Source organism: Melozone crissalis, unplaced genomic scaffold (assembly GCF_028551555.1).
Source record: "Melozone crissalis strain CALT ecotype California unplaced genomic scaffold, PUWL_Pcris_2 ptg000008l_1, whole genome shotgun sequence".
In the NCBI taxonomy this organism is placed as follows: domain Eukaryota; kingdom Metazoa; phylum Chordata; class Aves; order Passeriformes; family Passerellidae; genus Melozone; species Melozone crissalis.
Genome location: NW_026535786.1, coordinates 12,950,668 through 12,963,518, shown reverse-complemented (window position 1 = coordinate 12,963,518; position 12,851 = coordinate 12,950,668). Strand labels below are relative to the sequence as shown.

At 53.2% G+C, this 12,851-nt stretch overlaps 2 protein-coding genes across 2 annotated transcripts; both read left to right on the top strand.

Moving 5' to 3' along the window:
* Positions 1 to 102: 102 nt before the first annotated feature.
* Positions 103 to 2,849, top strand: TPI1 (triosephosphate isomerase 1). The gene is made up of 7 exons (XM_054269899.1): positions 103 to 309; positions 997 to 1,120; positions 1,195 to 1,279; positions 1,406 to 1,538; positions 1,649 to 1,734; positions 1,924 to 2,011; positions 2,286 to 2,849. Exons 1-7 carry the CDS (start codon positions 198 to 200, stop codon positions 2,402 to 2,404), a joined length of 747 nt encoding a protein of 248 aa, XP_054125874.1. The 5' UTR covers positions 103 to 197; the 3' UTR covers positions 2,405 to 2,849.
* A 3,406-nt stretch (positions 2,850 to 6,255) lies between these two features.
* On the top strand, positions 6,256 to 12,724 carry LRRC23 (leucine rich repeat containing 23). Its single transcript, XM_054269905.1, has 7 exons — positions 6,256 to 6,419; positions 6,496 to 6,608; positions 7,450 to 7,703; positions 7,788 to 7,918; positions 11,167 to 11,303; positions 11,882 to 12,116; positions 12,400 to 12,724. The coding sequence occupies exons 1-7, from the start codon at positions 6,318 to 6,320 to the stop codon at positions 12,436 to 12,438; spliced, it is 1,011 nt and encodes a 336-aa protein (XP_054125880.1). The 5' UTR covers positions 6,256 to 6,317; the 3' UTR covers positions 12,439 to 12,724.
* The last annotated feature ends 127 nt before the right edge of the window (positions 12,725 to 12,851 follow it).

Below are 12,851 nucleotides of genomic sequence, written 5' to 3'. Positions count from 1 at the left end.
CTGACCCCGCGGGCCGCGGGAGCGCGGGTGGGGCAGGGGGCGGGGCTGCGCCGCGGGGCGTGGTCTGGGGCGGGGCACGCGGGGGGCAGGGCCTCGGCCGCTGCCGGCCTATAAAGGGGCGCCGGTCGCCGCTCGCGCTGCCGCCGCTGACCTTCGCGTCTCCTCCGGTGCCGGCCCCGCTCCCGCTCGTTCCCGCCATGGCGCACAGGAAGTTCTTCGTGGGGGGCAACTGGAAGATGAACGGCGACAAGAAGAGCCTGGGCGAGCTCATCCACACGCTGAACAGCGCCAAGCTCTCCGCCGACACCGGTGAGGGCGCGGCCCGCACGTAGCGCACGTCCCACACGGCCCTGCGGAGCCGGGGACCGGGCCCGGGCCCGCGCGGGGGAGCGGCAAATGTCAGAGGGCGGCGGGGGCCTAAATATAACCCCGCGGCAGCGGCGCTAAATATCCCCGCGAAACCGGATCCGGGTTCCCGCAGGCCCGGCCGCCACGTGCGGCCGAGCCCCGGGGCGCCCCCGGCCGATCCCCGCAGACCCCGCGGGCCCGGGACCCCGCGCCTCCCTCGGCCTGGCCCCGCACCTGGGAGCGGGGCTCTCGCAGCGCCGCGCTGCAGCCGGGCTGCGCTGCCCCCGCCCTGCCGCCGTGCCCGGTTAGAACCCAGGCACAACCCGGCTCTTCCCGGTTCGGCCAGGCCCGGGCTGCAGGGTGTGATTCTCGCCCGATTTTTTATGTGGGCACTTTCCAAGGGACCCCAGTGACCTGGCCGTCGGCCCGGTATCGCGTGTCCAGCCCCTGGAAAGGGCTTTCCTCCTGCTGCTGAGTTATCGGATAGCAGGGATTGTCCTGTGGCAGAGGGGCCCCCAAATGTCAGTGAGGGGGGCGGGTTGTGCCTTCCCAGGAGAGAGGGATGACCTCTTGGGGCCGGGATCAGTGGCCGGGTACAGTTTCTTCCCTTCTCCTGGCACAAGGGTAACAGGGTGCTTTGCCTTGCAGAGGTGGTTTGTGGAGCCCCCTCCATCTACCTAGACTTTGCCCGTCAGAAGCTCGATGCAAAGATTGGTGTGGCAGCACAGAACTGTTACAAGGTACCAAAGGGAGCTTTCACAGGAGAGATCAGGTGAGCCACGGAGTCAAGTCAGGGTGCCTCTGGGATGTGAATTTCCTCCAGTGAGTCATCTCCTTTCTCCCCAGCCCGGCAATGATCAAGGATATTGGAGCTGCATGGGTGATCCTAGGCCACTCAGAGCGAAGGCATGTTTTTGGAGAGTCTGATGAGGTGAGTGCCCTCATAGAATGGAGACATGGTCCAGCTTAGATGGGTCTGCAAAGACGGGCAAAGTGAGCAGTTAAAACAGACCTCCAACCTGTTTTATTGGGTGCCTTGTTTCTTTTCCATTCCCAGTTGATTGGGCAGAAGGTGGCTCATGCTCTGGCTGAGGGCCTTGGAGTCATTGCCTGTATTGGAGAGAAGCTGGATGAGAGAGAAGCTGGCATAACAGAGAAGGTGGTTTTTGAACAGACCAAGGCTATTGCTGGTAAGAGGAAAAATAAATGGTTGGTTTGGGGTTTTTTTAGCCACTTTCCAGCCCTGTGTTTTCCAGTATGGGGGTATTGTGCTCACCTCTACCTTCTCCCTCTTCCCTAGATAATGTGAAGGACTGGGGTAAAGTGGTGCTTGCCTATGAGCCAGTCTGGGCTATTGGAACTGGTAAAACTGCAACTCCCCAACAGGTATGAGTGGAGAGGTGGCTGATTAAATGAGCAACTGACCCTTCCCCTCAGGAAACCTTCCTGAAGATTCTTAGTGAGAATCTCCTGGAGATTCTTAGTGACTTAGAGAATATCTGCTCCCTTGTCTTTGGAAGGGAACTGTGTGCAGCATGGCTCAGGCCTCAGTGTGATTCCTGCGTTGTATTGCAGGCTCAGGAAGTTCATGAGAAGCTGCGGGGGTGGCTGAAAAGCCACGTGTCTGATGCTGTTGCTCAGTCAACTAGGATTATCTATGGAGGTGAGTGAGTCTGGAGGACTTTCCAGGGCAGGAAGTGCTTAGTTTCTCTACCTGTTGCTGAAGTTGTACATCATTCTCTCCCTGGCGAGGAAACTCTTGACTTTGAGAGCATAAAGAATCACCTTCTAGCTTGTTTGGGTAGCTTGCTTGGATAAATGGGAGACAGGCTTGCTGTCTGCAAGAGGTGGCTGGTACCTTGCCAGTCCTGCCTTTGCCCTGGCTCCATTTTCCTAGAGCTGGCACCTCTGACCTTAAACCACTGCTCCCTCCTTAGGCTCTGTCACTGGCAGCAACTGTAAGGAGCTGGCCTCTCAGCACGATGTGGATGGCTTCCTTGTTGGCGGAGCTTCTCTCAAGCCAGAGTTCGTGGATATTATCAATGCCAAACACTGAAGCACCCCATGAGGAGCTGTCCCTTGTGGTTAAGGAATGGAAGCAAGAAGGGACCTTTTGTTGCACACGTCTCAGTACGGAGGCCTCCCCGAGGCTTTCCCCCTCCACAGTCATTGTTGTAGATGTTCTGCTAACCACCCCCACCACGTCAGAGTCCTGTTAGCAGGAGCTGTCTCAGCAGAGTCTTGGCAGTCTCCTGGCTGAGCTGAACCCTCAGTTTCCCCCTGACCTGTTCAGAGCCCACAGCCCACCTGGCCAGTATCTCTCCCTTTCCCTGCAGCCCTGCAGGGAGAGGGGGCCGCTGGTGCTGCGGGGAGGAAAAGGAACCAGAGTCTTGCATCCCTCAGCTCCATCAGCAAGGAACCTGTCAGCTTAGATCCTTGTGAGATGTCTTACCTCACCTGTGTCCCGTACTGAACAATAAATGGAAAACAGAAAAAGCAAAGGTGTGTCCTGGATCTTGTTTGGAAGCATCTTGGGGACAAGCAGCCTAGAGAACTTACTGCTTGTGGAGGTGGCTGGTTGTAGAGAGGGTTTTGTGGGCTTTTGTCTGAGACCCCACTGTTGCCCCCATAGGCACTGCACAGGTTCTACCTGCATCTTGCTTCTGTCATATACCAGCTCTTCTTTGGGCCTGTGGTGATTCTGATATATCTGTGTCTATTCCAGTGGCTGCTGGAGCACCTGGCTGCTCCACCAGTGAGCCACTCTTCCCTGGCAGGCTCAGTAATGTGCTCACCCCTGCTCTTTGCCTGTACTGGAAATTGACTTTGCTCATTACATGTAGAGTGGAGCAGCTCAGTCTCTGCAGGGAAGGATTTTGCTTAGGCCCTGTGTTGGGGCAGTGCTTGCTGCCTGCTTTCAGCCATGTGCTGGTGGGTGAGGAAACAAGACTTGATGTCACTTCCCAGATGCTGGGGTTTTTTTTTGGTAGTACTGAGGATGATGAAAAAGCAGTGCCTCACAAGGAGGAGCTTGTTTGTGAGGCGGTGCATCCTTGGGAGCCTATGGGCAGTGTTCCAGCTGCTAGTGCCAGCATCACCTGAGGGATAAGGGGCTGGAGCTGAGGAGCCAGGAGGAAAAAGCCTGATGCTGTGGGGACTCGTGCCCTACTGCTGCTGGGAGAGCTTCCTGCTGCCCAGCTGCATGGGAGGGATCGCCTTCCCAGGATATCAGGTGCTCTGAGAAGGAAGAGCCTGACAGCAGCAAGGAGGTGGCAGCTCCCTGCTCTGTATTTGTGTGGAGTGATGGAGAAAGGAGGAGGATAATTCAAAGGCAAAAAAAAATCTGAAAACTGTTTTCTACAATCAGAGCACATGTTTGTGAGGCTGGTGGGCCGTGGCTGTAGTCTGGGGCTCTTGGGTCACCCAGACCAGAGCAGCAGTGATGCAGCAGGGACACACGGTGCTCCTAAGGTTGCAGGGACTGGGTACAATCACTCAGGGCTGGGCCAGCGGCTGCAGCTCTGCTGTCAGCTCCTGTCTGCCCTGCCCACAGCACAACAGCCCAGGAGAGTGACCTATATAGAAGAAAACAGATGGGAGCTGGCCATTGATCTTGCTGCTTTGAGAGAATGCAGGGGCATGAAAACATTCATTTAATGAGGAATAAACTCATGGAAAATAATTTCTATATCAGCAGGAGTGCCAGATCTTGTTTCTCTTCTTTTTGTCTGCTTCCTGGCAGGACTGCAGCTTTCTGGAGTGGAAATACTGCCAGATCCTCACAGCAAATTGTAGTGGTTGGCTGTTAAACAGGTTGCTGTTGGAGAAAAATGCACTGTGCCAGATGTGACAGCCTGAGAGAGGCTGCGATGGCTCCGCATCCTCAGCCCCAAACAATAGCCAGGCTGAGCTTGTATTCCCAGAAGGCACCACACACACATGTTGGACTCAATGGTCCTTGTGGGTATCCCTTTAAACTCAGAATATTCTGTGATTTTGAATATATTGCACTTAAACATGGCCCTGGCTGGCCACACACATCCACCCACACAGAGCCCTCCCACTCAGCAGAGGCAGCCTCACCCCACTCTCTGCTCCAGCTGAGCAGGACAGAGGTGCACAGTGAGCCTCTGTGTATTACAGCAGTATTTACACACGTGTACAGGGTGTCTCCGTCCAGCAGCTGGGCTCAGGCAGTGCCCAGGGGCTGCCCCTCAATCCCGGCCTCTCCAGCCCCCAGCAGCAGCTCCCTGTGGTGCTCTGACCACGAGTTCCTCACGCAGGGCAAAGTGCAAAAGGAGTTTAATGAGGAGACCCGACAGGCTACGCCGATCAGGTGCAGGACATGGACAAATCATCACAAACCATTGACACATGACTGGCCCTTTCTGTTCCTGTATGCGATACTTGTTTCTCTGTGTGCCCTAGATCACCCCTGGCTCCTGCCCTAACCACTCCCTGATGAGTCCTGTGCAATCCCCAAATGCTCTTCCCCTGCATCTCGTCCTGTGTCCCACACCCCTGCAGACAGCTGCACCCCTAATCCTAAAGGTGCTCCGGGGCTGAGGCTCCTGGGATGGGGCTGGACAGGGTGTTCCTTTCTCTGAGTCCTTCATTTGGGTTCCCACCCGCCGCTGTGCTCCTGTGCCCCTCGAAATGGGCCTTTATTGGGCTGATGCTCCTGGGACGGGCCTGAAAGCAGCCTGGTGGGTGCTGCTGGGGCTCCCTCTCCTGCCATCCTCACCCTGTGCTCCTCTGAGGGTGTGCCAGCTTTAAGCACATACTCTCCCTAATTATCAATATAATTAGGTTTGGGATATATATAATCTAAATAAAATTTCTCTAGTTTAAAGCTTTGTGTTTCCTTCTGTAATTAGGACTGTTTAGAGCAGGAAGCAAAGGCAGGAAAGAAAGTGTTCATATGTAGATTACTTCTTTACTCTGAGGGTGATGAGGTACTGAAACAGGTTCCCTGGAGAAGTTGTGGCTGCTCCATCCTTGGACCTGTTCAAGGCCAGGTTGGATGGAGCCCTCGGCAACCTGGTCTGGTGGGTGGCATCCCTGCCGGTGGCAGGGGTATTGAGTTGAGCACATTTTTGAGGTTCCTTCCGATCCAAACCAACCTGTGGTTGTGTGATAATGAACAGGGGGTGAGCTCAGATTGACATTCAGATGTGTAGCACAGGAGAAGGGCTCGGCACCAGGGAGCCTGGCAGGACAAGGCAGGGGGCAGCTCGCCGCGCAGCCCTGAGCACAGGCTGATGGTTGTGTGAGCAGCTCTGCCTGGACCAGCTTAGCCAGCACTAACCTTATCCAGGTACTGCAAAGGAGCAAAGGGCAATGAAGGGAAAGGGAGCAGAGCCTTGGACTTTGGATTAACTGCAAACCACTGCTGACCATCAGCTCTGAGTAGCATTCCTGGCTGGTAAACACCCAGTGCTGTTGGCATCGGCTGGGCACGGGAAACCTCAACCCTTCCCAGCTCCACAGCCTGGAGGATGGACATGGAGCAGTGCACCCCAAAACTCCCTTCCCGGCATCCACATGCTCATATTCGGGGAGGCTTCATGCAGAGCCCAAGGCTAATTCTGCTCAACATGTTAATTAAATATTTACTAGAGGGTAAATTAAGAGTTAATTAGGCATTCACCGCCCCAGTGCCCACCACCCTGTGCAGCCCTGCCTGACTTTGAACCCGCCCCGTTCTGAGCTGGGTGCGCACACAGGTCCCTTCCCACCGAAAAAACCTTCGGTTCCCGGCATACGCTAATACCCGCAGATGTCACCCAGCCGGGAAGGCGCAGTGGGATCGCAAAGCGCCGGTGGTGAGGGCGGGACACGCTCGGAGCTTGCCCAGCCCCGGGGCCGCGGCGCTGGGCACAGCGGCGGGCCCGCCCCCGTTCCCATGGCAGCGGCCGGGCCTCGAGCGGCCGCCGCGGGAGGCGGCAAGCGCGGCCTGCCGCGGGAGCATGGAGGACGAGGAGGAGAGGGAAGAGGGCGAGGAGAAGGAAGAGGGCGAGGAGAAGGAGGAGGAGGAAGAGGAGGAAAAGGAGAAGGAGAAGGAAGAAGAGGTGAGGGGGAGCCCCTCAGCACCGCCCGGCTGTGGCTGGGCCAGCGTTGGCGTCGTGCTCTCTCCTTCTCTCCCAGGAGCCGCCGCCCTGTCCCTTGACGGAGGAACACTTCAAGGAGGGCCTGTCTCTCCTCTGTAAGACCGGCAACGGGCTGGCCCACGCCTATGTGAAGTTTGAAGCCAAAGACAAGTGAGTGTGCAATGCCTGACCCGGCAGAAGCCCCTCACTCCATGGCCATGGAGCCGCTGTGCCACAAGCTGGTGATCGGCCATGTGGGAAGGGAGCGTATCCAGGCCCTGCTCTGCGGCTACCTGGATTCCAGCCGTGCCTCAGCACAGCCTGTCCATCCTCAGCCCTGGCTGGGCACTGCCTCCAGCACGGCCAGACACACTGCTGGGAGCATCAGTGTCCCCAAGGCTGAGGGCAGCCTGCCCATCGCTCTGGACTGTGCTCTGCTAGGGGGGCTGAACAGAGTGACCTCCCTACAGGCACTTTGAGAAATATCCGTTGACATCTGTCCTCCCAGCTGCTAACCTTTAAGGCAGGCAGCTGTAAGTACACAGGCACACAGCTGTAAGTACTGTGCCACAATGGCCTTGGGACAGTTTGGAGCCTCAGCCTCCCCAGCAGAGCCACCTAAGGCCCCATTAAGCCTGTTTCTTTCAGCAGCCTCATTGGCCTCTCAACCACTATTTTTTCCACTAGAAAAGTCCTTCCACACAGTCCTTTATCCTGACACTATTGTCTAACAGACCCTTCCCCAAAACTTACCCTTGTCTCTGCTCTGGTTGTGCCCTGTCCTGACAGATAGAATTCAATGGGAATAAGTACTCCCTCTGTCAGGAAAGCAGATTCAATCTTACCATTCATCTTTTCTGACAGGCTGATCCCTATCACCTGCCTTTTTCTTCCTTTTCTCAGCAGGGCTTCCTAGGACAGCAGGGAAGTAGGAGAGGTGGTTGCCCTCCTACCAAAAAGATGGTAGTGGGGAAATATGAGAGATATTTTATTCACATTCACTCTCCCTCAGGGGCCTGACAGACATCAGCCTCCTCGAACACTTCATTCACCTGCGGTATGTGGATTTGTCGAAGAACAAGCTGAAAGATTTGGCCCCCCTGAGCAGCCTAACCCAGCTGCTTTGGCTGAAGGTGGACAGGAATCTGCTCACCAGTGCCAGCATGCAGGAGCTGCCCTACCTCCAAGTCATCAGCTTTGATCGCAACCGCATCGTGGATTTTGAGGGCATTACTCACCCCCTCCTAACCAACCTCAGCCTGAAAGGTGATACAGGCTACCTGTCTTGTGGGGACACTCTCTTGGAAAGGTGGGATTAACTTTCTTGTTTCTTTTTCCTCTGGCACTCAGAAAATAAAATCGAGACAGTGCTGGGCCTGAGTCACGACCATTTGTTCAGCCTGCAAGTCCTGGAGCTGCGAGGGAACAAGATGAGCACCACAGCAGGGCTCGGTGTTTCCAAGCTCAAGAAGCTCTACCTGGTAAGGGATCACCAGCCCGGGGAGTGGGACAGAGCTGCTGCAAATCCCAGCACCTGCAGCCCACATAGCACAAAGGAAGTGGCCATGAACCAGGAATCTCAGAGGAGTCCATGTTGAGTGCATCAGGTTCTTCCCTCCTGCAGGAGGGCAGCTTTCCCTTTAGGCAGTGTTGGGCAGCCTTTGTATTCCGTGTGCCCTGGGACCTCTGGAGATCATGGGCAAAGCAACAGCTTTGCCCTTTGGGTGACAAAGGGAGGCAATGCCTCTTTCTCTTCTCTGATGGGCCTAATCAAACACTGGTTTAAAGCCAGCACACCTACAGGTGATTCACACCTACAGCTGCCAAAAAAGAAATTGATTCAATATTGCAGTGAAACTAAGATAGGAGAAGCAGTTTCTTAATATCATAAACAATTACTTCAAGGAAGCATTTACTCCTAGAGATGCAAATGAAGAAAGTATGTATGGCTTAGTCCCACAGATCACACTGTGCTACAGCTTGCAAAGACTAAACAGATGTCTTGAGTCACTACCTCTTGAAAGCAATTAAATATGATAAAGGCTTTGAAAAACTATGTGGCTTCTTTTCATCAAGATTCCCTGGCAGAAAACTCTGAGGAGATTGCTTGCTGAGATTTGCCTGAAATTTTCTGATGGGAAACTGGGATTTTATGACTGGAGGTGCTCCAAGGATGGATGAAGTGGATCAGTCACTAGATACAATACAGAATTTCAAAGCATACCTACTCACTTTAGTGAGTTATTGCAGGGAAGCAAACAGAGCACCTCTGCTGAAGGAAGGTTCCTGGCATGACTGGGAGGTTTCTGAGCTGCCCATGTGAAACAGGAAAGTTGCAAGGGATGATTGTTAAAACTAGAACAACCGACTCCCAAGAATCTGTGGGGCTTGAATTTGTCTCCCATGTCTACCCGCCCATTAAATTGTTTTGCAGGGAAATCTCCCCCAGTAATGCTTTGGTTTCTCTGTAAAGACTTTGGTGTTATTTCAGCCTTGGGTAAGTGCAGCTGATTCCTCAAGGATCACATGCCAAGACAGGGTTCAAGACAAAGGGCTCAATGTAAGTAATTGAACCGCGTTTGGTTAATGTATGACATAGCCACAGATGAAATTTCATATGTAAAAAATGTGCTTGGAAGACTACAAGCTGGGTATGTGCCATGTGGCACTTGCATCATTTTTGAGGGTCACAGTAGGGCTGTGTTGGCTCCTGCTCATGGTGCAGCAGTGGTGGCGAAGGCTGACCTGAAAAAGAGGGAGTGTGCAGGATGGGGAGAGGAAATCATGGGCAATGTGTGGTAACTTTCCATAAGGAACAGTGGCATCACATCTGGGTGAAGAACTGGTATCCATGGGAAGGTGGTGGTGTGTCAGACAGAATGTTGTTTGATTTAGGGGAGAAAAATGGATCAACTCTGAAAAATATTCATTCTGCATTGTCCTGCAAGTGCTGGCAAGGCTAGAGCTGGTAAAACAATTCACACTGAAGTGATGAAGAAAGTGAGAGTGTTGGGTGGTTACTATGCCTTTTGTGAACCAGTGATCAGTGAGCTCCCCACCCACACCAGCTCACAATTTTCACTGAGGTACAATGTCCTAATCCTTCCTGTCTGATAAATCTGCTCATGTGGCCTTCACTAAGTACCCAACTTTCCTCTTTTTGTCCTGGTGTTACTCCTTTTACTTGGCCCAGCTGGTCCAGTTTCTTCTTTGTCCAGTTTCTATGAAAATCCTCCTTTACTACAAAATGTCTGCATCCTGAATGACTCAGCCCTGAAGTGTTCTCCTATCCCACCAGTTCAGCCTGTGCCCCTTTTTCAGTCTCAGGCATTGCCCAGGTCATTGCTTGGGTGCCTATGGGGAAGAGAGAGCGCAAGAGCACCTCTCACCCCATTTTCCATTCAGATCTCAGCATCCTTAGCGACTGCAGCCCCGAGGCACGTCGGCAAGGAAAGCCCTGCTCAGCCCAGGCTGGAGAACGTGGCGGGGAGCCGACAATTACCAGGGATGCTCCAAACTTGGCCGCACAAGACGCTGAGCAGCCCGACCGAGCAGAGCAGAGCGTGGGTGCTGGCACTGCGGGAAGCCTCCGCTTGGGCAGGAGACCTCTAGTGGCCTTTTCCAGCCGAAATCCTGCTCTGAAACCAGTACCTGAAATTCAGAGCTTCCATTTCCCTGCTTCGTTAATCCACATCCCAGCGAAGTGAATGAAATTCAGTGATGGGGAATTTTTCCTGAGGTAGGACACAGCCCAGAGGAGTGGAAGTGCTGTGTCCAGTTCTGGCCCCTCAGTTTGGGAAGGATGTTGAGACACTTGAGCGCATCCAGAGGAGGGAAGCAAAGCTGGTGAGGGGCTTGGAACGCAAATCCTGTAAGGAATGACTGAAAGATGTTTAGCCTGGAGAAAAGGAGGCTCAGAGGTGACCTTATCACTCCCTACAACTTCTGAAAGGTGGTTGTAGTCAGGTGGGGTTTGTCTCTTTCACCAGGCAGCAGCTGACCGAACGAGAGGACACAGGCTTAAGCAGTGCCAAGGGAAATATAGGCTGGATATTAGGAAGAAGTTTTTTACAGAAAGGGTGATAAAGTTCTGGAATGGTCTGCCCAGGGAGGTGGTGGAGTCACCATCCCTGAATGTGTTTAAGAAAAACTGGATGTGGCACTCAGTGCCATGGTTTAGTTGAAGTGTTAGGGCATGGGTTGAACTCGATGATCTTTAAGGTCTCTTCCAACCCAGTCATTCTGTGAATTCTGTGAAGGGACTTCTTGGTCATAGATTTTCCCCACAAGAGAAGCAGCTACTGGAAGGTGCCTGGACTACATGGACTGTGTGACTGAGAGGGGCTGTTACTCATCCTTTAAATACATTAATTGTAGGCTCAGTGTTGTGTTTTCCCCTCCATGCTGTTGCTCTCTGAGGCTCAGATTTGGCACTGCCTTGGGAAGGCCTGCTGTGCTGGCAATGGAGTGTTCACATGGGATGGTTTTATCTCAGGCACCAAGCAATGCTTCAGGAAACACTTTTTCAGCAAACTTTTGGTCCTTGAATCTGAATTCTGAGAACCCATTTGGCCAATACTCTGAGCTATCTGATTGAGCTTCAGACAAGGCTGTGTTATGACTGGTAGGGGTCTGAAGGATAGAAAGAGATTTAAAGGCCAGAAATAACTGCTGTTCCCTCTCCTGTGTGTCCCTATTTTCCTTCTGTCTTCCTGCCTCCCTGGCTCAGGCCAAGAACACCATTTGCAGCCTTGAAGGCCTTGAGGAGTTGGAGCAGCTGGAGATTCTGCACCTGCGTGACAACAAGCTGGAGGCCCTGGATGGATTCTCTGCTAGCATGAAGTGCCTGCAGTACCTCAACCTACGGTGGGTCCTCCCTGCTCTGTGTTGGGACCAGAGATCCCTTCATCAGACTGCACTGCCATTTAGCTCTTTGGGATTTTCTGGGGGTGTTTTGGAAGCTGAAGACCTGGTTGAGATGGGTATTTGATATTTACCGTCCTTAACTTGTGTTCAGCAGCTGTCCAGGCTGTAACAGCCAGAGCCTTTCCTGGGCTTCTTAGAAAATATCAGCCTCTCCAGTCCTTCTCATACCCCACCTCAGGCTTTTCCTTCCTTGCCATAAGTCAGTTGGGTCCCTCAAATCCTGTTCTCTGTGTTCTGCCTGCAAATGCCCTTTAGTTCCCGGTGTTTGCCATGGTGATGTCACACGGTTCAAAGGCTGGCTGAGCACAGAGGAATCCAGAGGAGATGTCCTTTTTGTGCCTCAGTCTGGGGAGCTGCAGACAGATCTGCATCTTAGGTAACAGATCTGTGGTCTAATGCCTAAGGTACCTCATGCTGCTAAGTTTTGCTTTTTCTGTCACGTCCACTTCTTGTTCCAAAGGGATTTCACTACTCGCATGGGTCTCCTTGCCCTGCTCTCTGTGCTTCCTTTTCCTCAGGAACAATGGGATCAAAAGCTTTGAGGAGGTGGGAAAGCTGCAGGTGCTGCCCATGCTGCAGGCGCTGGTGCTGATGGACAATCCGTGTGCCCAAGAACCCGACTACCGGCTGCAGGTCCTGTCCTGGCTGCCACGGCTGCAGCGCCTCGACAAGGAAACCGTCGAGGAGGAGGAGCAGGAAGAGGCCGAGAAAATGCGACAGACAAGGAAGGAAAAAGAAAAAGAAAAAGAAAAGGTGAGAACAACGCAGTGCAGGGATTAGAAGGAGGTGGAGAGAAAGAAAAAGGACCAAGCATGCTGATAAAGGCTCTCCTCCACCATATGACATGAGGAGAAGGGTGAGGGATGTCAGTCCCAAGAGCACAAGAGGCTGAAAAAGAGACCAGGCTTTGCAACCTGGCTGTGGTTGCCAGCATGCCACCCTGCTGCCATTCCTGACCCCACTCGCAAAAGAGGGTGGTGAACGGGGAAGAGACATTGGCATGAAGTCATTAACTTCTCCCTCCTCCCTTCTTCAGGAAATGCAAGAATCTCTTGAGGATACAGTGCCTGAGTGACCCGTTTTTAACACCTGTTCCCAGAGGCTGTCAAGATGTAGTGATGCCTCTCCTCGTTTGTGAGGCTGAGAAAGTGAGAGCTGTAGGTACCAGCTTCACCTCGTTTTACCTCTGGAGAAAAGAGGAGTGCTACCCACCCTGGTCCTGGAAGCTGCCCTGAGGCACTGCAGTGTTTTTGCAGTCACTGCACTGTGTTCTATTCTCAGTAGGCCTGAGAGGGGAAAGGGGAGAGTTACAGGTCCTGTGGTTCAATTTGATTCCCAAAAACCCTGCAAGATTTTCTGATTTGAATAAAAATAATTAATGAGCCTGGAGTGACTGGGATTGTTTATCCTGCACACCCACTCCTATTCCCTGGCTTTCTCACCCTCATCTGTCTACGTCTATCCCTTGCTGCCTGCCTCTCTCTGTCT